Source organism: Strix aluco, chromosome 20 (assembly GCF_031877795.1).
Source record: "Strix aluco isolate bStrAlu1 chromosome 20, bStrAlu1.hap1, whole genome shotgun sequence".
Classification (NCBI taxonomy): Eukaryota; Metazoa; Chordata; class Aves; order Strigiformes; family Strigidae; genus Strix; species Strix aluco.
The window spans coordinates 15,976,804-16,003,003 of record NC_133950.1 but is presented as its reverse complement, the minus strand read 5'-3'; the positions used below and the strand labels follow the sequence as shown (position 1 = coordinate 16,003,003).

The following is a 26,200-nucleotide window of genomic DNA, read 5'->3' as shown; positions in this document are numbered from 1 at the left end:
CAAACTTCCAAACATACTCTATTTGCCTTGTTACATGTCATGGATTGCATTAGAGCTGAACATGTAATTCTGTCGCCTAATGTGTTAAAGTTGGCATGAATTTTATTCTCTGTGCAAGGTGAGAAATTACTTAGCTAACAAAACATTTCGTTTCCCCCTCTTTGCGTTCCTTCTTTATGAGATTCTGAATGTGACATTTTCACAAAAAATCCCTGCACTTATTTGTGAAAAATGTATATTAAAACCAAAACACATCAAATGGAAAGAAATCACAGATGGTTTTATTCACAAGCAGTAGAATTAATGGCCTTCCCTACTCTTTATAAATATTGGAAGCAGATGAGTTCATTACTATTTCACTCTAATAAAGAAAACCTGCTTTATTTTGACAAGACATCTACTTATCTAGTGTTTCTACTGAATAATAAATCTATTTTCTTTGAAAAATAAAAGAAGGGTTATCAATAAATGAAAACTGCCTGTCTACCAAAAAAAACCCCAAACATCTTCATTTCTGATAGTGCAGACATGGAATTTGAGGGATTTTGAAAATGTCACTAATTTTCAGAATAGAAAGTTTTGAAATGTTTACTTTGTGGTTGTCTTAAATTTTTACATCTTTCAACAAAGCAAGCAGAAAAGTGAAAACATCTGAAAAGGCTTTTGAAAAGAAAAGAGTCAGCACAAGCTGGATAAAGCTGTGGGCTCCTTTATCTTCGAGAAATCTGCACACATGGAGTGGAGTTTAGGACTTTTTTTTAAACTCTGCATTCAAACACTTCCCAGTTCACAATCCAGGCTACGTCGAGTTTGCCAGACCTTCAAAGTACTGTTGGCAGCTTTTCCTGCGCTGGGATAAAACATCTTACCCTGGGGAAGCAAAAGCTGAGTCATTTTTAACCCCAAACAACATTCACTGATGTGGTCATCTTGTTAGTCATGGAAATCCTGTGTTATTTCTATTTATGCTTCTTTCAACACTTATTAACCAAGAAGTGAGGAGGTTTTATTTTAAACTGCAGAAGATGTTTATCCTCTCCAGGGCCATGACAATCAGTTACATGGCTTATCCATCATTTCAGAGAAAGGAAAAGATTTTGAGAAACTCCCCAGGCAAGTTAATTTTTAAAGCTGTAGGAGGGAGAAGAGAAAAGAAAACAAACACCACCACCAAAGCCACAGGCACACAAAGCCTGACACGATGGTCTAACGCCGCCGGGACCGCGCCTGGCTCCTGCCAGCCCTCGCGCCTGCTGCTCCCCCTTTGTCAAAAGGAGGATTTCCCCGGGGCAGCAGCAGCCAGCGGACACCTCGCCCGAGACAAACGGCGGCTCCCGGTGCCGGCAGCGCTGAGCAGAGCAGAAGAAATTAGAAATCAGAAATTTTCCTTAGAAGACAAATTCCGTGAATGACGGCCAACGTAAACCCGCCCCGGCCTCGCCCCACGCGCCCGCCCGGGGATGCTGTGGGCAGGGGGGGTCGGTCTCGGCAGCCCCGCCGACACCCAGGACCTTTGGCGCGAGGTGGCGGGGCCGCAGGAGCCAACACCCAGCGCCCGGCCGAGCCGACGGCCCCGCGGGACGGTGCTGGCACCTGCCCCTGGCCCTGCGCCCCGGCACCGGCTGAGACCCTGCGCAGGGCTCGTGGCCATGGCCCCTCTCGGCACCAGCTGAGCTCTCCGCTTGGCATCAAAACACCCTTTGCAGTCAAATTTAAATTTAGTTTGTCCAAAAAGGACAAAGGCAGGAGAAGGAACCGAAATATCAGAGAATATTGTTCGAGCTGAGGGGGAAGGGATGGTTGGAGATTGATGGAGATTGATGTTTTCATAACAAAAGGAAATGCTGCTCAGGCACTGGCTTGGCCTCTGGTGGCACCGAGGGACACGGCAGGTGAACCTCTGGGTTTTCTTTGTTTTTATCACCTTCGCCAATTTGTGCTTTTGAACACCATGACCACACGCCAGCTTGGCCTGGGGGTAAAACACCTCCAGCCAAAGCACGACACGACGCCTAGTGGGACAGACAGGGATGTCTCCTTGAAGCAGGCAGGGAAGAGGGAGGAGGATGCCTTCGCTTCCCCGGGCTTTGAGCATCGCTGCTGCTCCTAACGATGGTGACCCCCTTCCACCTCATCCCCACCTGTAACAGCAACTCTTGAGACTGTGGCTGGTTCAGAAGAAATGCTGCAGAAACAGCAGAGAGATTTGGCGAAAAATTAATTTTAACATTTAAGAGTTACCCCAAAATTCTGAGCAGCTGAATGAGAAAATGCAAAGATCAGGGGCTGGGCAGAAATACTGGGGTTTGGTAAAGTCTGGAGTATTTCAACAGCGGAGTGACCCCAGAGGCCTCGCGGGGGGAGGAGTGCCGTCCACAGCAGCGGGAGGAAGGGCAGCTCGGGCACCCAAGAGCGGTCCTGGCTCCAACCACAAACAAAAACAAGGGTTGGGGGGAGGCTCCTCCCTGGCCCGTGAGCCTGGGAGCTCCGGGCAGCAGATGCGCGGCCCTGCGTGGCCACAGACCAGAGCCCGTGTCCAGCGGCAACAGCTAATTAGGCAGAAGCGCTTTGATGTTCGCAGGCATCACCCGCTCGGCGATGGCTCCGAGGCCGCTCTCGTGCCGGCCTGGCGCACGCCGACGCGAGAAGAGGCCAGCGGGCGTGCGGGACGGGCCCGCTCTGGTTTATGTCCCCCCCGCGCCACCTCCTCCCCGCCTGGGATATTCAATCGGGTGCCGGTGATGGCTCCCACAGCAGCTCCAAGATGCAGTTTCTTAGTTTTTTGGTGGAACAAGTGGTACTCACATTCAAAAGGAGGTTATAAAAACACGTGTCTGAAGAGAATGTCGGGACGTTGGGTATTAATCTCCTTTAATTCAAAGACCACTCAAAATAAGTGAGACAGAAATATTGGCTGGGGCGAGAGAAGATGCCAGAGGTCGTATTGTGCACCACCAGCTTGGGGCAAGTTCAGAAGAATAATTTAGCACAAAGAATAACAATTTTCAGTTTTAGTGGAGTGGTATTAGCCTCTCGCTAGTCGGGAAGCCCGTTTCCCCGCAGCGGCTCGCTGCCGCCGGCCACGCAGGGACCTGCCCCCCACGCCGCCTGCCCGGCAGCCGCGGGAGGGCTCTGCCCTGAGCCCAGCGCTGCCCTCGCTCGGGGCACTGCGCGGTGGAGCAGGCAGCGACAGCCGGGGGCCAGGGGCTGCATCGCCGGCAGCTCCCAGCAAGAGCCGTCACCACCCCGCGCTGCGGTGGCAGCGGCACCCCCCGGCTGCGCGGAAGGGCCGGGGCAGGGACCAGCCCCACAGTAAAAACAAGCAGCTCAGGGAAAACCTGCACTGACCAGCCAAGGCCGCGCTGGCGCTCCCGAGCTCCGAGGCCGACTCCGTGACTTTAACTCGACCTCCTGGTAATGACACACAATGCAAATTTTGCAGTTGGTAATTATGAGTGACTGAAGTTGTTAATCCTTACAAACAAGTTGTTTCGCTGATGTTGCCATGACTTTCTGCAGTGACATGCTTGTCAGTCACACACTTGTTGCCACGTGTATTTGGGACACGGCCGGCGTGGCAGCACAGATGTCACGTGTGGTCCCTTACGCTCCAGAAAACACTTGTAGCGCGCCTTCGGAGAGACATTTTGGACAGATTCTCCAAGGCTTTTTAAATTTAATTTCCAAGGACAAAAAACCACAAACAAAAGCAGATTACCTCCAGTGGACCGCGCTGCCACCTCTGAAGCTGACCCTTCAGATCCACGGGCAGACTGTAGCTGCTCCGGGCAGGCAGAGGCTGGCACCACTGCTGGCCAGCTCCTCCTCGGAGGCTTCGCAGCCCCTGGTCCCACTCTGGCGATGCCTCTGCTCCCGCATCTTTATTCCTCCTCTGCCTGAAGTCAGGTGCCACCTTCCTCAGCGTCCTTCACCTTCCTGGGCAGCTCAAGAGCAGAGGGAAAGCGTCTCTGGTCTCGGCCCTCACGTCCCACCAAAACTGCTCAGAAAGCCCCGGCAGCCCCCAGCAGGCGGCAGGCTGGTCGCCGTGGTGGGGGAAAAGCACCTTGTGAGCGAGTGTCTCGCATTAAACCTGCAATCCCTGATCTCCACCCAGACCCTCCGGCCCCGGGACTGACACGCCAGAGGATCTGACGTTTTCTTCCAGACGCGGACAGGAGCTGGGCGGGGAGGGACACGCGCAGAGCTCTGCACGACACCCCCAGGCCACCCCCCGGCTCTGTGCAGGGCCGACCCCGCGCCCCGCTCACTCCTTCACCAGCGCCCAGCGCCTGCAGCCGTCCCGGCCCAGCGCGGGAAGCGCCACCTGTCCCCCCAAACCGACGCGGCTCCAGCCGCCACGCGGCCGCCCAGCTCACAGTGAGCACGGACTCCCGGCTCATTCCTCCCGGTGTTTTTAACCACTCTTGGGTTCAGGTTTGGGATCTGAAGAAGCCAACACAATGAGGGTGCAGAGCGGCTGGTCCCACCGGACGGCCCCTTCTCGCTCCTGCAAGTCAGAGCTGCAGCGTTCTGAGCTTCTGAAACTCCAAACGTACAACACAAAGCACAGAGAATAAACTGATTAAAACGAGTTTTATTTAACAAATTATATTAAGAATACAGACTAAGTTATCACACAATGAAACTTCCCTTTGTAAAATACAGGAGAGTCATCTAAAATAAATATAAAACGTAGTAACATTCATAAGATTAATGCACAGTAAATTCACTTTCAATAACCCAACAAAATGCATAGCATCTTAGAAAAACACTTTGCAACTGCATAAAAGGTTTCTCTCTTCCATTTGCATGATGACATTTAGAACTGTTGCTGTTAGGAAACAATTTCACAATAAACGACCAGAATATCCAAACTGTTTGGTTTCCCTGTATTGAATGAATCGAGCAGCACCTGACTGAGCTTTTTCACAAGCAGGGGAGCACCCGCCCTCCTGCAACACTGTCAGAGTTCTATGGCTCAGGATAACCAGGGCCGACGCCGCTCGGCTGCCCCGCTGCCGGGAGAGGTTCCCGCCGCTCGCCAAGGCCCGGAGGCTGAGGTAACTGTTTGAAGGCAGCGGGACGCGCACGGCCCTTGGCAGGAGGGAGCTGCCCTCGTGCCGCTGCCACCCTGGCCCCACTGTGGGAGGGCAGACCTGGGGGGCAGAGCCGGGAGACAGAGCCCGTAGAGCCCGTGGCGCCCGCGGGCGGAGGGCGCGAAGGCCAACTCCAAAGGCACCGCACCCCGCGTTCCCTCCCCCAAGGGCGTTTTTAGGGTCCCAGGCCTGCGGGTGCATGTCCCGGCCACCGGCGTCCCCCAGCCGGTGCCGTGCCCACGTCGGGGCTGGCTCTGGGCTCCATGGGGTCCGTCCAGAGAGCTGGGGAAACCAGGGGGGCAGGGGCGGGGTGAAACCAAACAAGCCCAAAGCTACAGACTACCAACAACCTCTGACTACACAGGGCCTGCGGGACCCTCTACAAACATCGTCGGCAAACTCAGCCACCGCCAAAGAAGTTTGACAAAGTTTATTCCTACGTAACTACAGCTATGAGATGCTCCCACAGGGAAGACACCTGCTACGACTGTCCACACTTGAATTTTATCACAAAGTTCACACTCTACGTTACTTTCTGGACTAATTTCTTGCCTCTCCATTGTTAACACATCAGACAGCACAGCCTGGCCTGGCCGGCCCACGAGTCCTCTCGGCATGCTACCTGCTCCTTGCCGTGAGAAATCCAGGAGGCAGCGTGTCGCTACTAATTCACATCAGAAGGTGTATTTTACAGTAAGCAAACCCCTCACTGCTGCTTTCCTGTCTCTGTTGCAGACATATGATAATTTGGCAAACTGATTTCTCCATCAGCCACAAGATTAAGCTACCTAGAGACTAGTTTTGTTCTAGAAATAGAGGCAAGGTAGCCAAGCACATCTGGTAAAGCTCTGCAAATCCGCTTCTGGTGCTTTCCATTAACTCATCCCCTCCCCTTATGCTCCGGGAGGCCTCTCCGCAGCCAGACAACACCAACCGTGGGCTCCCCGAATAGTCACTGCCTGGCCCAACCGCACCACAGTCGCCTCTCGGACAGGGAGGAAGATGCAGAGAGATGCTGGTGCTGGCTCTGGCACGTGCCGAGGGGGAGGACTTGCAGCGAGGATGCAAGGACCAGCCTTGCAATGCCTTGCTGTGAGTACAAAAGTTACAGAACAGCAAACGAAACCACCTGTGGAAACGCTGAGCTGACGCCCAAGATCTTGGGGATTCAGAGGTGTGATAAAAAAGCTTCATATCACGGGCGGGCTGAGAAGACGACCTGCAGGCAGCCACCCCGCACTGTGTGTCTCAGTGTGCTTCCAAGCACTGGCTCCGAGCCCTCTCCCCTTTGGAAACGCTGTTTTCCAGCCTTGGCTTCACAGGTCCGAGAGCTCAGCTGGCTCTGGGCTGCCGCAGCTCTTTGCTCCAACACCTCTACTGCCCTTGCACCATGGGAGCTGTGGTTGTACCACCGGTGCTCTGAGCACTGGGTACCCCGCAGTGCCACGGCATGAACACACTGGGAAGCTCAAACGAATCTCTTGTGTTTGTCTGCAGACGCACCTTGAAGGAGCTTTGCTGGCCCGGTGTATGAGAGGGAGGAGCAAGGACCAACTGTACAAATAAATCCTGGAGCTTTCTCAGATGCTTGTTGCAGCTGCGCGTCCCGTCAGCGTTCTGAGCCATCCAGTGTTTCTTGTAGGTCACCGAGGAGAAAGCTGAGCTTGCCATCTCTAAGAAAGCTGAGCAACCCTCACTGTTGCTGTAAATACCAGAGCACCTATTTCATGTACTGACGCTCTCTCTAAGCTAAACCTCACAGGGACTCGAAGCTACGTGCCTGTTTCTCCGAGACATGCCCGGGGAGTGCCCATGGGACGTGGGGCTCAGAAGCTCTTCGAAGTCGCTCCCGCTGCTGTGCAGCCAGCCCTGCCCTTGGGACGGGGCTCCCGGGGGGAGCTCCTGGCAGCTGCCCCCCACTCCTGGCGACAGCTCTGCGCTGGCTGCCCTCGCTGCGGCACCCCCAGTAAGGGGGAGGGGGGGGGCAGCGCTCTGCAGCTTCGCACCCCGATGCGGGGGACACCCCACTGCAGCGTCCACCCCGCTGCGGGAGAAGCTAGAAATGGATGCCTCAGAAAACTGCACAACAAACTACAAGCAGAAAAATAGAAAGATAAAAGATGGATGAGATGGGCATAGTACTACAGCATGGAGTGGATTTGAACTTCAAGTGAACCTGAGCCGAATGGCCAGGCTGCCATGGTATGTTCATTTGTCGGTGTCGGCGTCATCAATCTAGCCTTTGTGGAGCTTGGCAGCGAGGTCTGGCTTCGCCTTCCTGCAGGATAAATAAGAACTAAAACTGGTGCTGCAGCCTCCAAGTAAACGAGCAGGTCCGGGGGTCGCCCAAACCTTCCCAGCTGGTGCAAACAGCACAGCTTCAGTTCTGCCCAAACAGGACACACCTGCAACCAAACGGGCCTCTGCTTTCCCATCGCACAGCCTTGCTTTCAGAGGCAGTTTTAGAAAAGGATTTACCTGATTGGAAGAAGTTGAAGCAAATACTTGGAATCAGTCTGTCCTGAACATTATGGTATTTTGTGCTCATTATCCCAGCAATGCGGTTTGGTGCCTTGAAACCAGAAATGAATCTTTGGACAAGAAATATTTTACATATGTACAAATAAAAAATACAAGCTGACAGTACAAAACCTACTGTTAGTCACCGTTCTGTCCAACTAGAAAACGCAAGATCAATCAAAAGCAGTGCAAAGCAGGTCGGGGCATACGTACGACCCAGGCTGAGAGCGACAATACTGTTATTTGTTACTGTGGCAATCGCATTTCAATAGGGTTAGGTAATCAGTATTTTACAATATAAAAACTTGTACGTTTTAACACTTACTTTAAAATTGCCATTTCGCTGCCATGATGTAGCTTTGTTCTACAGCAGAGACTTTAAGAAGCAGCACGGAGTCAGATGGGCACTTCTAAATAACTTATTACAGCAACAGACTTCTCCAAGACACGCGTTTGGCCCAGGAGTGAGCTACGGTCAGCGATGAGGAGGAGGCTGAGGTCAGGGTCTAACGCAGCCCGCTCTCGCCCTGCGCCACGCCAGAGTTCGGTGCTTCCCCGTGAGCCACGAGGGAACAGGCACATCTCTTCTGTTTCAGCAGCCAGCGGGGCGGATGTTAGAGAAGTGTCCAAAGCGAGGGGCAGGTGACAGCACCCACATTGTCACAGGGCCCAGCTCCACAGGCAGCTGCAGCTCGGGCGGGGGTCAGCAGGGCGCTGCCGGGCTCTGCCTGCGCCCGGCCCAGACACAAACCAGTCGTTCTAGGTCCTGCCAGACACGCGGACGCCCTGTGCCAAGCGGAGGGGGAAGCGCAGCGCGGGCGGTGCTCTCTGCGCCCCTCTGCCTCGCCAGTGCCTGGGCAGAGCCCGAGGTGGGGCTGAGCGAGCAACGCCGGCTCTGCCAGCCCACCGCAAACCTGGGGGATCCCAGTCTGGGGTCGATCCCGGCCACGGCGGAGCGGCTGTGTGCCCGGACCCCGGCGGAGGCGGACGGGGCGTCTGCCGTGGCTCGGTGCTGCCGCTGGGCCGAGCGCCGCGAGGCGTCGAGAGCCCGTCAGCTCCGTCTCAGCGCGGGCAGGATGCCCGGGGGCTTGCGGATTAACCAGCCGTATCTTTTACTCTTCCTTCCTTTTAGGGCTCGCTGCTGAGCGCTTCCCGACGGCCTGCGAGCTCATGGCTGGCTGTTGGCGGCAGTTTGTTACAGCTCTGGTTTTTGTGACCGTGCCGTGGCGGAGGTGACGAGGTGGGGACGCCCGTGGGGCTGCCGTCAGGCTCCCGGTGACGTGATCCCACGGAGAAGTGTCCGCAGCAGCGAGGGAGGGTGGGGGGCGGCCGCCGAAGGGCCGCACGGTGCCAAGGCGCGGAGCAGCGAGTGCAGGAGGAGGGGGTGCGGCGCGGGGCGGGCGTCGGCGGCCGGGCGGAGGAGATCTGCCGGCACGGCCCCGGCGCCGCGTCCCGCTCAGTAGTATGGACGCACGGGCCCGCGCCGGCGTCGGTGGCCCCTCTCAGGACTGGGGGGCCGGTGGGCACCTGGTGGGGCTGGGCGGCAGGCGGGCGGCCGCGCTCTGCTCCGTCCGGAAGCTGTAGTCGTACTGCGGGGGCAAAGCGAGAGAGGGGGGACCCTGGGGCGCTGCCCGGCACCGGCCGCGGCCACGCTCCTGGCCCCCCCCAGCGCTGCCCCTACCCAAGCGGGAAAATGAGCCTGGCAGCACCCTGAGGGGTGACCTCGGCCCCCGGCAGGGCCAGGCTGGGCACTGCCCGACCCCCCCCAGGGAGGGTGAACCCCCGCCCCGACAGCCCAGCGTTAACGCCAGCGGGACCACCCTGCGCATAAAGCAGCAGGTCGGGAGGGGTCCCCCCGTTGGTGGCCTCGTTTACACAAGCTGGTGGCACCGTCATTAACGCTCCTGGTTTGGGAAGGTGGGTGAGAACTCCTGTACGTGTGTCCCTGCACCCCAGAGACATCCCCGCGACCGAGGGACATCCCCATGGCCGAGGGACATCCCCGCGACCGAGGGACATGGCTCCAGCTGGCTGTGGCCGAGGGCCATCGCCGGCCGAGGGCCACCGCTGCCGTGTGCTGTCGCAGTGCCACCTCGTGGCACGCCGCGGGCCGCACCCCGACGGCCCCGGGCCCCCCCCCCCCGGACGCTGCTGCGGCCCTTTGGCCGTGCCGGGGCCCCCCCAGGAAGGGCCGGGGCTCCTCTCCCGTCCGGGAGGTGCGGCCGGAGCGGGGCGATGCGCGGGGCAGGAGCGGCGCCGGGCCCCGGCCAAGCCCCGTCCCGGTTCCCCGCGCAGGGACCGCGCAGCCCCGCGGGGTCCCCCCGGGGCCCCCCTTGGCCGGGGGGGGGGGGGGCGGCAGGGCGGCGCGCGGCCGGCAGAGGGCGCACGGGCACCGCGAGCGCGGAAACCGCTCCCGCCGCCGGCAGCGCGCCCCAAGGCGGCTCGCGCCCGCTCCGCCCCCCGCGCAACCCCCGCGCAACCCCCGCCCGGGGCCGCCCCTGAGCCCGCACAAACTTCGTGCGTGTCACCTCGCAGCCGTGACGTCACGCGGCAGCCCCGGCCCCAGCTAACGCAGCAATCGGCCTCATTTTTCAACGCGCAAACACATAAAGATGTCAGCTCAAACTGTTTACTAATTAACACTTAAAAAGACACAAATTAGATATGCGTGGCTAAGAGCAATTATAATCAAGACGAATTTCTCTAGTCATTTGGGAACTGAAAAAAAATGCCTAATTGCTGGAACCAATGTTTTAAAAACTGAAATCATGCCAGTTAGCAAATATGTTCATTTAAAGAACATTTCATGTGACTACACTCTGGAGAATTGACTACAAACACGAGAACAAGGAAAAATATTTCTGTCTAAAATTAAAATTTTAAGCTTTTCTAGATTTACAACTTCTTCATTAAATATATTCGCGGAGAGCCGCCCATGAAAACTTGTAGCAATTAAGTGGTTAAACCAACAGCCTTCCTCGTCAGTTTTAAAGGAATGATTAATATTAGACGCTCACTTTACTAATTAGACTCCCTCCAGACTTTTCGCTCCGTGCCAAGCTAAAACGAAGCCGGAGTGTGCTCTGCCAGCGCCCGCGGGAGGCCCGCGGTAGCCCGATGGCTGCCGGCAGTGGCCACGCAGCATGGCAGCACCCGCCACCACCGGGCCCGCTGCCCCCACGGCCACCCGCACCGTGCCGGGGCTGCCGCGCCCGCCAAGACACTCGGTGACGTTCCCCTGCCCGGGCCAGGCGGGAGCCGCGAGGAGAAACCCCCCGCGCCCCGAGCGAGGGCCAGCAGCGCCCTGCGCCCGCCGGAACAGCCGCGGGTGGGCGAGCGGCGACGTCGGCTTAAACCTGCCTTCACCCGCTGGGCCTCACCGCCCCTTCACCGTACACCGCCCCTCCCTACACCGTACACCGCCCCTTCCTACACCATACACGGCCCCTTCACCGTACACCGCCCCTTCCTAGACCGTACACGGCCCCTTCCTACACCACCTCCTTGTACTCCACCTCCCTGTGCACCGTACACCATCTCTTCCTACACCACCTCCTCGTACACCATACACCGCCTGTTCCTACACCACCTCCTCGTACACCATACACCGCCTGTTCCTACACCACTTCCTCGTACACCATACACCACCCCTTCGTACACCGCCTCCTCGTACACCATACACCACCTCTTCCTACACCGCCTCTTTGTACACCACACATCACCTCCTTGTACACCTCCTCATACACCGTACATGGCCTCTTTGTACACCACCTCCTCGTTTACCACCTCCTTCCTCCTCCTACACCACCTCTTCCTACACCATACACCTCTCTGTACACCACCCACCACCTCCTCACGCTCCTCCGGGCCCGGCCCAGTCCTGCCACAGCGGGACGCTGACCCCAGGCGTGGCCGCAAGGTGCAGAACAGGATTTGGGCCTCTTTCCACCGGTTCTCCTGGAAGGGTGGCGTCCGTTCGCTCAGCTCGCCTCGCGGCTTGGAGAATGGGCACATACATCTGCTGATGTGGTGACAGAGAACAATAACTCTTGGAATTCTTTGGGAATATTTTTTGCAAGGCATCTAGCTCCAGGGAAAATGTTCTCGCTGCTTTGGAAATCCAGAAGATTTGCTGTAATGGTGCTATTGCTTGCAAGGGAAATAAAGCCACGCAGAAATTCACAATATTTATATGCGCAGCTATCTATGTGCAGACAAGATGCTTCATCAAGGAATATGGGCTGCATAATTATACTTTTCATTACTCTGAAACGCACACAGCCTGTCATGAACAGGAGGGTGTGGGGAGAGCCAGCAGGTATTGGCCTCTCCCCCCCCGGCCACCAGGATGGCGCCGGTGTCCCTGCTCGGGGCAGGGCCACACAGCCACCCCCCGGGCAGTGCCCCGAGCCGCCAGTGCCAGCCCACAGGCCGAGGGCTGCAGAGCCAAATCCAGCACCACTTGGCCTCCCGGCAAGCGTGGGGGCAAGGAGGCAGGCACGGGTCAGGGCCACCAGCCCCGGGCACCCCCAGCTCACAGCGCGCGGGGCTGTCGCGACAGAAGCCCGGCACGCGCGCAGAGGCAGCGCCCCAGGCAGCGGGTGCTTCTGTCAGCAGTCGCCCCCGTCGGGCAGCATCTTCAGAGCCGCCAGCGCCGCTCCCTGGGCCCGCCGGGTGCCCGGTAAAGTCCCGGCAACCAATCACCTTCTTTTTGTACTCAGACCAAACTTTCAGGAAGGAGAAGAGGATGGATTTAGGGAACCAGGCTCACAGCTGGAATCAAAATGCAGAGAAGCCACAAGGAGTCTGGGCGCTCTGCTGCGCCATCTTATTTAACCCAGCTGGTCGGCACCAGAGGTGTGTGTGACTGACGGTGCCTGAAGCTGCGTGTGCTGCCGAGACGATTCTCCTCCTGGTCTGAGGCGTCGGCAGAGGCAGCCCCGGCAGAGCAGGCAGCTCCTCGGCACCGCACAGCCCAAGCCAACATGTGCCAACACGCTCCCTCGGGAACACAAGACCGCGCTGGGTTCGAGGGCCGTCTCCTCCCCGAGCCCCTGGAAGAGGAGCTCTCGCCGAAAGCGCAGCCCGGTTTTCCCGGTAACAAGTTACCAGCACTGCCAAACTGAAAAATGCTGAAGTAGTTCACCTGACACTGCTCAGTCGAGTTCATTTGCTTCCCTGGGACGCGAGAGGCAACCTGACACAAAGAGTGTCCTGCCTGCAACATGTTTTGTTAATAAATGAGAAATAAAAGTTAACTAAGACAGACACCTGGAATTAAACAGAGGGCAGATGACTCTGCCGTTAGATTCAACACCTGAAGTGCCTTCACCTGGCACAGGTCACAGCAGACGTCCCTCAGGCTGAGCTCATGTCTGACTCCACGCTGAGTTTATCCACCAGCTGTGACTCGGGACAGACAAAAGAGGCCTCTTCCACGAGGGAAGGATCTTACAACGAAGCGAACACAGCTCTGACAGTGCTTGTGCTCAGTGCCTGGCTGGCCACCTACCTCCTTTTCGATTTCTGCAAGGGTTTTGATTGTGATGCCCAAGAGATCAACTGGCTGCATCTGGCAAGTAAAAAAAAAAAAGAAACAGAAATATCAAATTTAGGGTTTTTTGGTTTGGTTTTGTTTTGTTTAAAGTCAGCAAATACTCCACCACCAGAGGTTCAAGGCACCATCTGTGAACACATGCATAGTGCTGTTTCTCAGTCCCCCTCCGGGGCGAGGAGGCAGAAGCGGGTCGGGGACAGCAGCTCCAGGGCCCGTCTCCCCGCACGGGGACGGCTGACGCTGCCTGTGGCCGCGCTCTCGGCAGATACCACCGGACGGCGGCTCCGGGCCACAACACCCCGGGGATCTCCCACCGCCGCAGCACGTTGGTGCGAGCAGCACCAGCTGTGGGAAGCCCCGACCAAACTGACCATACGGTGGCAATGGTGTCTAAAGGATCCGAGGGGAGGATCAGCACGACCTCATCTCTCTGTGTTTGTCCTCGCAGCAGGGACTCTGGCTTTCTGGGAATAACGGCCCATAAACAACCCCTTCAGAAAGCAACGGTTGTGAAAAACCACGTCCGGCTGCACACGCAGGTTGTGTCAGCAGGAAGAAGAAAGCACAAAGCAGGAGCACGACATGAAAAATCAGGTACGGCTGATGGCTTGGTGTTTGCCTTAACAGCTTCCTGTAAATTGATTTTTAAATAGATCCTGTTTTAGGATCACCAGAGGGCAACGGGAATCCTAAAATCATTTTTCCATCCCCGCTCCTGCTCCCTGGAACCCAGTCAAGGTCCGGCTGTGGCGTCATTAGGACGCAGCCACCGCCGCGAGCTTTCCAGGCTGGAACTGGCCAACACAGGGATGCAGCCTCCCCACTGCACGGGACTTAGGCCAGTGCAGCCAGGGCAATCTGTCTGAACTTCTGGGGTGCAGAAGGCAAGTCGTAAAGCTGACTGCACCATGCCGTATCCGCAGCAGGTTAGAGCCAGGAGACCTGTACATCTGCCACTCTCTTTACAATCTGTGCTAAGGAATCAAAAACGCTTCCAGCCAGAGTCCCACTGCCGTTCCGTTCCTGACGGTGACAAACCTTCACCTCCCGGGACAATGAGGTTTTAGAAGTGATCTGGCAAAAGCCACTCGCACCCCATGGGAAAGCGTTGTGAAGTGCAACCTCGGGTCATCTCAAACACTGGGTATATATTAGGCCCCACAAAATAAAAGCTCCCACAAGCAGGTAATTTGTATTGATGCTTTGTGATTGCTCTCTGCGAGAAGAGGAATTTCAGACACAGGGAGAACAACAAAGGCAACTCACCCCTTCAGGAGCGCAGGCAAACTTCTCCGAAATCATAAAAGGCACTCCATCCATCGCTGAAAGGGACAAAAGGAGCAGAGGCGTCACGTTTCCAGCTGACTTCTGACATACAACTTCACACATTCCCAGCGACAGATCAAGTGCTCAAGGCACTGACACATGATTGATAGCTCACAGAAGTTACTGCCAGCCTTTTCCTCCCTCTAACCTGCCAGGGGTTTCTCTCTGTCCAAGACACGGCTGGGTTAGTCCCCACCAAACCAGGAATCCAGCGAACACTCCTTGCTCTATCTATACAATTTCATGGCCTCAATTTTGAGTCTTACAGTTTGTTTCAGCTGCCAAAACAGGACAGTGTTTGAAACACAAAACAAATACACCCGGTTTAAGAGGACACATCTACTTCCCACTGCCACACAGAAACATCTGAGCGACCTCAGTGGTGTCTGAGCAAGAGGATGAGGAACGTCCCCGGCTGGGGTGAGCTGCACCTCCCCACAGCCGTAAGCGCGGCTGCCCGGGCAGCGCGGAACCAGGCAGCGGGGCCGAGCGTCCTGCCTGGCCTGGCTCTGCCAGGGACACTCCGCAGGGAGCTCCACCGCCTGCCACAGCGCTGGAGGATGGGAAGCGGCAGGGCCCAAGGGCAGACACGCGGCCGTCACGGCGCAGCCTCGCGTCACCGGGCCAAGCGCGCGCCTTAGCGCAACCTTAACGACACCGAGAGGATTGTTTGCCTTTATCTTTTCCTGTGTACTCTGCTTCATGCAATGATGTTTAGCGTTTCTGTCTTGCTATCACCACCTCGGAAACTTCACAGAACCCTCACACAAGACGTGTCAGTACAAGGGAGACACTTATTTTTAAAACACGTAACTCAGCAATTTCTACACAAGACTGAAAAGGGCACATTTCTAAGGCAGAGTGCAGCCCCAAATACACCTGCTTTATTTCAGTTACACCTTCAACACTTTAAGTCTTTAAAGTTCAGCTCTGAAAGAAATAAAAACTTCAAACTAGAGCAAATTTAAGCCCTGAAATGCCCTCAAGTAATCCTCAAATAGGGTTTTCTTTCACAAAGCATCTGCACCCACGAACCCGGCATTTCTCTGCTTGCTGTCTGTAACTTCCATCACCACCGGTCAGTTACGTTAGTGATTTAACAAGGCTTCTTTAAGAATACTTAGCATTTTAAATTTGCTTTGTATATTTTTTGACTTTGTATATTTTTGACTTAAAAAAAACCCTCCACTGCAGTCATTTCATTATCAAAGGTGCTATGTGGCAGCCAGGGCGCTACATGAAACAAAAGGAAACAGATGAAAAGCAGCATCACCAAATCCAGGAAGTTTTGAACCTGAAAGACCATCTGCATTTGTTATCCCGACAGAAACCTGCTTTGATCAGTCACACGCCAGCTTTTGTAAAGTAATTTAAAGAATAAGCCACGCGGAGCATGCCCGCTCCCCCGGCAGCCCCCGCCGGACTGCCTCCCTCCGTCCCCCGGTCCTCGCGCGCTCCAGCCCTCCCCGAGCTTGAAACTGCCGAGCAAAGCAGCAGATGAAAGCAGGGTGTGCCAAAGGCTCAGCAGCGCAATTAGCACTCTCCTAAACAAACGAGCTTCAACAGAGCTGTAATTAAGCAGGCCTGTAATTAAGTATATGCCCTTTATCATAACGATCATGCTTAAAAATGGCATGATGCATGGAAGTGTGTTATTAATGCTGCACTCCCAAAGCGCAGGAGCGTGCACAGGAGCTGGCGTGTCAGGCCTGTCACTGGGCTGCTGGTAAAATACATTAAAGGCAGAAATCGGAAAACAAGATGCTCATTCAACAGCTCTTTTCGCAGCCAGGCACTGGGAGACACGAGGATTTCAATACCCACCAATTCAGGCAACTTTACGGAAATAAAGCACCAGGCTGCCGCCTCCCCCAGCGCTTGGCCCCGTCGCCCCACAGCTCAGCCTCGTCCCGGAGCCCGCGGCAAAACAAACGCTTCGGAGCAAGGACCCCCCCACGTCCCCCACCTCGCTCTCGGAGGTGCTGCCCACCGTCCCGCAGCACCGGAGGTTCGAAGCTCCTGGTGCCTAAGGAGGGGTGTTTGTGTTCACGAGGACACCTGGAGCGAGGCACCCGGCTTCCTCGTAGGAGCACAAATCCAAACCCAGGAAGGTTCAGGAACGCAGCGACCGTTTGCCCCGGCACAACCACCTCACGTTAACGTCAGCTCTTCCGTCTCGTGGACAGGACAGCCTCACGCGACGTGCAGCACGTGCTTCGTGAGGGCCCCGTGCACACACTGCTTCCAACAAAGCTCTGGCTCCGCGTGCCCGGGCCTGGCAGAGCCCTCTCCCTGCAACTCCCGGGGGCAGCACGGCCGCTCGTGTGTGAGCTCACGCTCGCAGCTCTCGCGGGCCCTTCAAAGCACTCCCCGCTGCACAGCAGCCCACCCCGGCTGCCAGAGAGGTTGGGGGGTGAGTGCAGGCGGCCAGCTCCAGGGCCAGGCGCCTCCAGCGCCGGGCAGGAAGGGCTGGAAGAGCTGCCATCACGGTGCCGCAGCCTGCCGGGGCGTCCAGTGCCGGGGGCTGGGGGCCACCGCTCCCTCCCAGCACCACCAGACAGTACGCAGCCGCCGCTTACAGCAGCCAGCTAATTTCATAATAAAATTAAATCAAACCAGAACTGTAGGAGGCTTTTAATTCCATGTCCCTTGTTCTGATGTTGTGCTGTAAATAAACATCATCAGCAGCCTCTGATTCTTCCCTTTTCCCCTTTTTTCCCCTCCCGTGGCTTTTGAGGCATTCCTGGCAGCCCCCGATGAGCGCAGCGCTGAGGTCCCGCCCAGTGTCCCCGTTTCCTGGGCAGAGCCAGGACTCACCAGCCAGGCCTTGGCCTGCAGCTGCAGCTCTTGTTTCAGTCTGGCCAAGAGCTGCTCAACGCTCCTCGATGTCGATTTGCGCCACGTTCGAGACCAGCAGACGGTACCGCGAAGGGATAAAAGGAATGGCGGTGGTGGATGATGAAGCACAGCGCTCCAGAGGCACCATGTGCTGATCCACGACAAAACAGGGGGGCAAGGGCTCATTCTCACAGCGATACCGCCAGTGCCATTACCCACAGCACCACCACGTGCACGAGCTCACGCACTGACCCACGGAGGGTTTAATATCTTTAAAGGATTGTGACTTTAAAATATTTTTAAAGACCTATAAAATGTCTGCACCTTGCACGTTTCACTTCAAGCCTCCTCGCACAGGCAAAGCTGCTCCTGCCCCGCCCGGCTCCGCCCGGGGCCAGCAGCCACACCAACCACCTGCGCCTCGGCCCGCACCGCGCCGGGAGCAGCGGGTTCTCCCCGTCCAACCTCCCGCAGCACCTGCGACAGATGAGGGAGCTGCCTGCACTCTTCTCCCTCAGAACAGAACAAAATAAAAAGGGATTTCAGAAAGAAAAAGGTTTTCAATGGCTGTTTGCCGTCTCCCAGGAGCAACTCCTCCCTGAGGGTCCTGCCCAATTAGCTCAGTCACTGTAATTAGAAGAGTCGAAAGGAGCCGGTGGCCAGAACCGCGCTCCTAACGCCAGGCCCTGAAGGTCGCGTCCCCTGAGTCCCCGACGGCAGCCGGGAGGAGGCTGGAGCCTCGGTGAGGGGCACCCGGAAGGGCACCGGAGCCACCCCCTTCATCCGTGCAGGACCACCGAGAAGCAGGACCAACTTCTAACCAGCAGCCGCTTCTTCGTTACAAGACTTACTCTCAGCCTTTAAAGGGCAGGCCACAAAACTGTGCTTTATAAATGCAACTTGTTAGCTCGCTTAGAGACTCTCTCTTTAATCTGAAAAAGTACTGTCACCCTCCTCTAAGCACACGATAGATGCTGCCTTCTGTGCTGTAGACTCCAACTAAATCTCAGTTGTCAAATTAGTAATTCATCTTTCTTGAATAACTATATTTTTAGCAAAGCTACCAGATTTAAATAATCAGACCTGCCAATGCTACCCTAATTTAAACACGCTGACGAACTTTCACAGGCAGCATCAGCTAACATAATGACTTTCTGGATGACAAAGAACTTCAGACTGTAGTTCTCTACACTACCCAGCGTAATAAGCACTTGTTCTTTTCTACAATGTGCACATAAAAGAGGAATCTAAATAATAATTGCTGTAATTATCTTGAAAAATATGTGGTGATTAATGGTGATTATGAAAATCTGTATAATTGTTCATTGAAATCTCCAACGATCAGATGCTTTCTTGAAGCAGCCGTTAATGAGGAACTTCAGAACACAAAAAGCATCACAACTCAAGCCAAGCTCCGGCCGTGGGGAGTGTGAGGCCGCGGGGGCACAGGCCCCGCTCAGCGCTCGCCCCTCCCGCGAACCCTCCGCAAGAGGTTCCGAGATGTCCGTGAAGCGACGCATATGTCATTGCGGTTCAAAGCACGAAGTTCAACCTGTTATTTATGCAAATAATTAATTACTCTTGTATCCAACTAGCAGTTTGTCATGACACATTAATGACTTGATAGACTTCTATGAACTAGTGAACACAGGACAGCAGAGCGCTTTTATCGTCATTTAATTTAAAAACGATCCTGTGTGAAATTATCTAGTCGTGAGTGATGGAAGCATAAAGAACAGACTCAGCAAAGCTTCTTTTGGATCATTGCTTTATTAATGGTAACGTCAGGGAAATGAAAAATGCTAACATTGTCATATTTAGCTCCTGGGTATAGATGAATAGCTGCCTCAGTGCTTGGCGGGTTCAGTTTGCACACTGCAGTGAGCGCTAATTCTTCACACCACTATTGTGGGGATACACAGCCATGGAAGAGTTTATATACCTCAACTCCCAAGGAAATAACAGCTGTTTCTGCATTTAAATTCTCACCATAAGCTTTCATAGCTCTGGATTTCTTCATTGCTATTTTTGCATGGCCTTTTACACTTGAATTTTCAACTGCTGTTACTAAACATATTTAAATAAATAAACCCCTTACAAAACACTTTCCTGCGTGACTTTGAAAACTAAGCATTGCTAATCCAAACCAACAAAAAAACCCCAATGCTGGATGTACCACTGCCACCTTTAAAATTTAAATGACCTTAGATTTCAGACAGACCTTTCTGCGATGCTGCAGAAGTCTTCCGATTTTCCCCAGACCTGAAACGCTCATGGAGTGTTTATGTTTTACCGAGACGAGTATCTCATAAACCAGCCCACAGCAACACTGTAAACCCAGCAAAGCTCACCTGCTTAGAGAAAACTTCACTTTCAGCTAAATGACACCAGAGGAACTTGGCAGCGGGCGAGGGCCGGGGGGCTGGCAGGGAGCGCCGGACAGGGCGGCCGCACGTACCCACTGAGGGAAGCCCTGGTTGGAGCAGGGGTTGCGCGACCCCCTGTTCCGCATGGACGCCCACCAGAAGAGCTCGCTGCCCCCCGGCACGCAGCCGGGCCCCGCTCGAGGGACAGCCCTTCGAGTGCCGTTTCCACGCAAGCCAGAACCCACAGCCCTGTCCCCCCAGCTCTTGCCATCAGAAGCAGGGCCCAGTGTGGGCTGAGGCGGTGGGAGGCTGGTCGGGGGGGACCCGGCCATCCCCGCTTCGTGCCCCCTCCCAGGCCCCCGCGCTCAGCCCCTGCTCGCGCCTCTCCACTTCCCGGCACAAGCTCCGCGCTCCTGAGCCTTCCCCCCGCGCGCCCAGGACACCTGCACCAACCCAGGCACGCCAGGGGATCTCCGTGCAGGGGGAAGGCATGCAGAAGTACGGAAAAAAATGTTTTACAATGGTCTGCAACGCATCAGGAGAAGGATGCAAGCTTTCCAAAATAAACCGCACTCTCCGTAACGTGCAGCTAAGCCTCCTACTTCTGTATTTCTGTACACAGCAATTCAAATAGCAGTCTGAATAGTAAACATGTGTGTGCGCTCTCCGTGCTACCGTGCGCGAGTCCCAGATGGAACAGCACCACGCTGCATTTCCAAATCACTAATGATAGCAAAACCTCAGCGGGAAAACAAGAGCAAACTCTCCCGCGAGCTCCTGCCAAGGCGGCTGCAAGCGGGAGCGCCGCGACCGCCCCAGGCTGCAGACGCCGCCCCCAGAACACACACCCTCCTTTATTTCATAAAGAAAAGCACCCGCATATTAAGGCATCGACCCCGGCTCCTCTGGCTCCCCTCCAGTCCCTTCTGGGCCTCGGGCTCAGGGACCCGGGCGAGGGGCACGCAGTGCTCCCCCCCGCCGCCCAGCCTCTCCGACATATTGCAGCTCACGCGGTGGCCAGGGCTCGCCATCTGCGCCCGCTGAGCCGCCGGCTCTGCCGAGGCGAGCCGCGCTTGGCCGGCCCTCCGCGGCCCTCGTTAGCCAAAGGCGCTGCCGAGAGGAGAGTGGGGCGGCCGGGATGGCCCTGGGCTCAGCCCCACCGGACCCAGGCACAAGCCCAAGGCTGGTCCCGCCGCTGCCGGGGGAGCGGGACGGGCGGGGGAGCGCAGGCTGGTGCCCAGGCCTGGCAGGGGGACGGCGGCGGCACCGAACCGCGTGACGCTGGGTGCGGTGAGCGGGAGCGCAGGGGCCTCCCGGGCTGGGGAAGGAAACCTCCGCGATGAGAAAGGTTTACAGCTTTCCTGCTTGTCTTGAAACGACTTTGATTAAAAAAACAGACCTGGACTAAATTTTCATTTTTGCTAATTTGATTGTCAGCCTTGATTTTCTCTGTTTCCTGCATAGCTCATGACATGGCACAATTAGTTCTTTACTACTAGATCAAGCCACGAAAACACTTGAGAAAATACTCCTGGTTTTGATTATTTTCTTTTTTAAATAAAGTGAAGGTTAAGTACTGCATGGTGACGAGTAAGTAGTACCTCAGCGCTGCGGCTGTATCAGCACCAGAGAACATGGAGAGACTTCAAACAACCTCTCAAATTGCAAGTGTTTAGGAGCTCTTGATTTTATTATTTTTTAATAAAATGTCCCCTTTGAAGTCTCCGCACCACACTAAACTTCAAAGATCACACCTAAGCATGTGCTACTTCCAAGCAACAACCCTTAATTAATTAGACCAGAGCAGATACAAACCAGGGCAGTGGTGCGGGGCTGCGGCAGGGCCGGGGCAGGTCCCGCTCGAGGACAGGGAGGCGAAGCGGAGGCTCCTCCGGCCGCCGCACACCGGCCGCGCGCTGAAGAGAAACACAGACGCTTTTCAATTACTTTCAGCTCTGGCTGTAATGACAGACAGACTCCTTGGAAGTCGTTAAACATGTAATGTCTGTCTGCCGCAGAGAGGCAGGGAGGCGCAGGCAGGCGGGACTGGGGCTGGAGCAAGAGGCGGCGGAGGAAGCACCCACAATAGCTGCAGTGTTCCCGGCCGGCGGCTGTAAATTTATCCGGCCTGATGAGAGAAACATCCTGTTGGGTAAGGGCTGCTTCCTCCCAGCACGGGTATTTTTTGCACTTCAGTCATTTCAGTCCTGCAGGTTAGGAGCAGGGAATATTAAAGGAACACACTGCATTTTATTACAATACCTTGCCCTGGAAGCTTTGATTTTCCCTCGCTGAGACGCCTGCGGAGGTGTGAGCTGGTACAATGGGGCAGGGAGGTTGTCGCTGCGGGGGTACTGGGCTCCCCGACCTGGAAACCTCTGGACGGGGGCCAGGCCAGCGCCGGCCCCAGCCGCGCACCCCGCGACCAGCATCGGGCCCACAGGGCTCCCGGCGGAGGCCAGGCTGGCAGCACCCCCTCTTAGCATGGCTCTGCTTTAAAGCACTTCAGCTTTTTTAAACACACAGGCAGGTTTTTGCTTTCAGTAAAAGGAGGGGAAAGAAGACCATGTGCTCCCCATACCCCAGACACCCCTAAACGTGGAGGGGAAGCAGAAACTCATCCCAAGCACGGCTACAAAGGACGAGGGGCTCCCGCCTCCGGCCCGGGAGCTGGCTGACGCACAGAACACGGGCTCCCACCACCCAGGGATGCGACGCTTCTCGGGGCGCTGGCCGTGCCGCACGAGATGCCCCCAGCTGCAGGGGACTGCTCCTAAGGCCGAGCTCTTGGGGGCCGGAGTGACGGGGGGCGGGTTCCTCGTCCTCCCAGGGGCTGACCCACGGAGCCACAGCCCCGCAGAGCCTAAAGCCCTTCTGCAGGAGGAGATCCACCCTGCCACTGCGCAGCCACTCAGGATCCAGATCTAATGTAATTTAATTTTTAAGTGCTCAGAGTCATTAGTGGAGCCACATATTTCTATCAGGTAAATTTCATTTGCATATGCAAATTATATCTAAATACACCACACCATTAATATGATCACTAATTACATAATAATAGTCACCAATCTCCACACAGATCAAACTCACACTTTTGTAGCGATTAAGGAAATTGTGCTTTGTAATTAAGATAATCCTCATTTCCAGATGCTAATTAACTATATAATAATTAGCTTCTTTTGCTAATGCAAATTAAGTATTTTCATCCTTATTGGTAAAAGAGTTGCTTATCACTTAAAAAAGAGACAACCTAGAAATAATCCCTCCCCCCCCAAAGGTGAAAAGGTAACTCCATTTTTATCAGTCTCATTTGCGAATGCAAATTAGCCCTGATTAATCAAGTCACAGATAAATGCCCCCGTCTCGGACGGCACGGGGAGCTCCCCCCACCCTCAGTGGCCGGGGACCATTCGTGGCCCAGGGGACACTCGGCCGGGCCCAGCTCCTTGCTGCCGGCGCCGGCCCAAGGCCCCGTGTGGTGAGGAGCCGCGGCCGCTGCGGCCACGTGTGGCTCGTGCCACGGCGCGAGGGCCAGGCCGACGTGGCCAGTGAGGCCAACCCCACCCGCCCAGGAGCCGCCGCCGCCAGGCAGCCCGGCAGCGCTCGGCCTCGGCTGCAGCGCATCCATCATCTGCTAAACCAATCCGCCCGCTCCGCACCACCATTTGTCATTAATTATGCTAATCAGCAAACCATTACTCTCCGATGACACCACAGCACTTATTAGCTAGTTATGGCTTTTCAAAAGCACAGCTTATTGTGTATGCAAGTGCCGTGCATACATTAGCCTACAGGGAAGAAATGTCCAATTATGAAAAGAAGAAATTTGCTATTATCTCCTTCTAACAAACCAATTTAGTAATTATAAAAGTCTCTGAACTCAGAAGGATTTTTTAAGAAGAGCTGAGTGATGAAACTAGAGAATTTTGTTCGCAATAACTTTCTGAGTTGGAACTAAAGTGACAATAGGGGAATGAACAGTTTTTATTATCATAATTACCATTCTTGCATCTTAACTTTAGATGATCAAAAAGCAGAATTTATCTAAAAGCGTGACTGTATTTGGCTCTTTCCTTAACATATCCCATTTATTTTAGTAGATACACAACCCAATTCGTGTAACACGTCAGACACCGGCCCAGGTCTAGCCCGTTCTCAAGCGTGGTCACGCCCCACACCCGTGGTTCCACGAGCGCCGCCAGCCCCTGCCGAGCCCTCGCACGCCCGGGGACGACGTCAGGCTGAAGGCACTGGAGAGGGCGTCTGGAGACTCAGCTGAAAAACGGCCTTGTTGGAGCATCCAATTCATTTACAATTCCTAAGTTGTTTTGCTCACTGCAAGAGGAATACCACTAGCTTTAAAAGCTTAATATGTGTTAAGAGCTCATTAATATCATCAGAGTAAATGGGCCTATTAAAACATCTTTAAGCAATATCTGAACATAAATCTCCCTAAACTATATTTAATGACTGTACTTAAGATACATTATATGCAAGTCTTAATGAGACATTAGATAGCATTTTGAAGATTAAAATTAGAGAATCCATATAAAGTCTGTCCACTTAATGTAGCCTTAAGCTACACTGATGAAAAACATTACTACCAAATTATTACTTCATTAGAACAAATATTTTCTAATAATTTCTGATTTATGCCATTAGTCGTCTCCATATATATTATTCGAATATATACAAGAGTATACACAAAACAATTTTCTAGTTCCACAGGAGATGGGAGAAATTTTGAGCTTTCTAATGGCTGAGTTAATTACTTGTCTTTTTTCTATGGAGTTAAAAACAAGCACTCTTTAAAGTCCATTTACTGTATCCCCACTTTTCTAATTTAGTTGGAGATTTTAATTCCATTAACCACAAGGGCATTTTTTAAAGGTTTGCTGTTTTGCTTTGGAAAGATCAGTAAGATGCCCTGGCCTCTGGCCCGACTGTCCCCTCAGCCCCTCACCGCGGTCTCAGCGCGGCGGCCGAAGCCCGGCCCGAGGGACAAGCGGGGCCCAGGGGCGCGGGGCCACCCGCTGCACATTGGCGAAGGCACCACAGCCCGGGTGGGCCCAGGGGAGGAAAACGGAGCAATTTCAGGCAAGTGTCCGTTGGGAGGAAGGCGGCACGACACGGGATGGGACACGGCCCCAGAACTAGCCGGGGCCGGGCGTTACTTCCAGCCAAACCCGCGGCAGGGCACAAACGTCCATCGCGGCGTCCCGCCTGCTCGGGCAGGACCGCGAGCAGCCGCTGCACCCCCGGCCACGGCCACACACGGGCACCCACTGCCGGGCCCTGCCACGGCACGGCTGGGACAGCGAGGCCACCGGACACCGCCGCCGACAACCGAGTCACCGCCAAAACGGACCGCAATAACCTTATTAGCAAGAGGGCTTTATGTGTGGGTTACTTTGTATAAACAGCTTTTCATTAGATAAATGAAGCCCAACAACCTTTATAAATGTTTTCAATTATGAAATTACGCCATTGAGATATCTGGATGACGATAATCAGGGAAAACACCAGTGACACCTCTTGATAGGAGTCAGAGTGTGCTGCCTGGATGACTGCTCCTCCCAATAAAATACAGCCCAGCCACACCAGGCGCTTAAAAAAATCCTTATTAGATGAAATCTGTAGCAACAAGACTATTTTCATTTGTTCTGCCCAAGTCTTCTATCCAAAAGAGAGAACATCTCATCGTAACAATTTTGCATTTTTAACTGTGCAAATTAAGCATTCTTCATAAATAACAGCCTGGTTTTCTGCACTAGAACTCCTTTTTATTAGCAGCACAGTAACGAACAATGAGCAATGTGTTCTATTCTTCTTTGTCAAATCACAGAATGCTACATTAGAATAACTCTGCTGGTCAATGTAATATAGTAGATTAAATTCAACTTCTGTGCAAAAACCACTGTAAAACAGCATGATAAGAAGGCTATAAAAAATTTAATTTTACTCCAAACTCCATCAGAAAAAAAAAATGGTGTGAAAAGTAATTTTGCATAATCAGTACACGCCATCTGGAACAATTAACCGATTTCTATAGAACTATGAGGATCAGTCATATCTGCTTATTAAAGATCAGAAATTATACAAGTAATAAATCCTTGAAAAAACTAAGCGTACTCCCGCCTGTCAACGCTATTTTAACTTCAAATACTGAAGAACGTCTGATAAGGCTGAAAAGAAGAGATTAATATATGCAAATTACATCCAGCATTTAAAATCCCCAACAACTGTCTCCGGTTTTCTGTCCCTTATTGCTGCCTTTATGTTTTATTCATACACCAACTCACCTGTCACTTCATAAGCTATAATATTATGGGGGTATTATTAAACAGCATAAAGCCGTGCTTTAATTGGAAAGCTTCATTGCATTTTCCAATTATTTGGAGTAAATTAAAAGCAGATGCACATAGTTTAATAAGGAGTCTAATATCAGTTCCGGGAAATCAAAATTCATTGTCATTACTATGCCGTGATAGTTTTGC

General features: G+C 54.1%; 1 protein-coding gene across 7 annotated transcripts in view; it reads right to left on the bottom strand.

Moving 5' to 3' along the window:
• Window positions 1-261: 261 nt before the first annotated feature.
• Window positions 262-26,200, bottom strand: part of MVB12B (multivesicular body subunit 12B) — a 66,981-nt gene continuing 41,042 nt past the window's right edge. For 6 of the 7 annotated variants that reach the window (XM_074846671.1, XM_074846672.1, XM_074846666.1 and 3 more), the window contains 3 exons: window positions 14,440-14,495; window positions 13,129-13,188; window positions 262-870 (listed from right to left, as the gene is read on the bottom strand). In XM_074846671.1, coding sequence (XP_074702772.1) covers window positions 772-870; window positions 13,129-13,188; window positions 14,440-14,495 — 215 coding nt within the window. In that variant the 3' untranslated portion in view covers window positions 262-771. Of the gene's footprint in view, window positions 871-4,574; window positions 9,206-13,128; window positions 13,189-14,439; window positions 14,496-26,200 lie in introns of those variants that run through there. The other variant, XM_074846667.1, reaches the window with a different exon arrangement.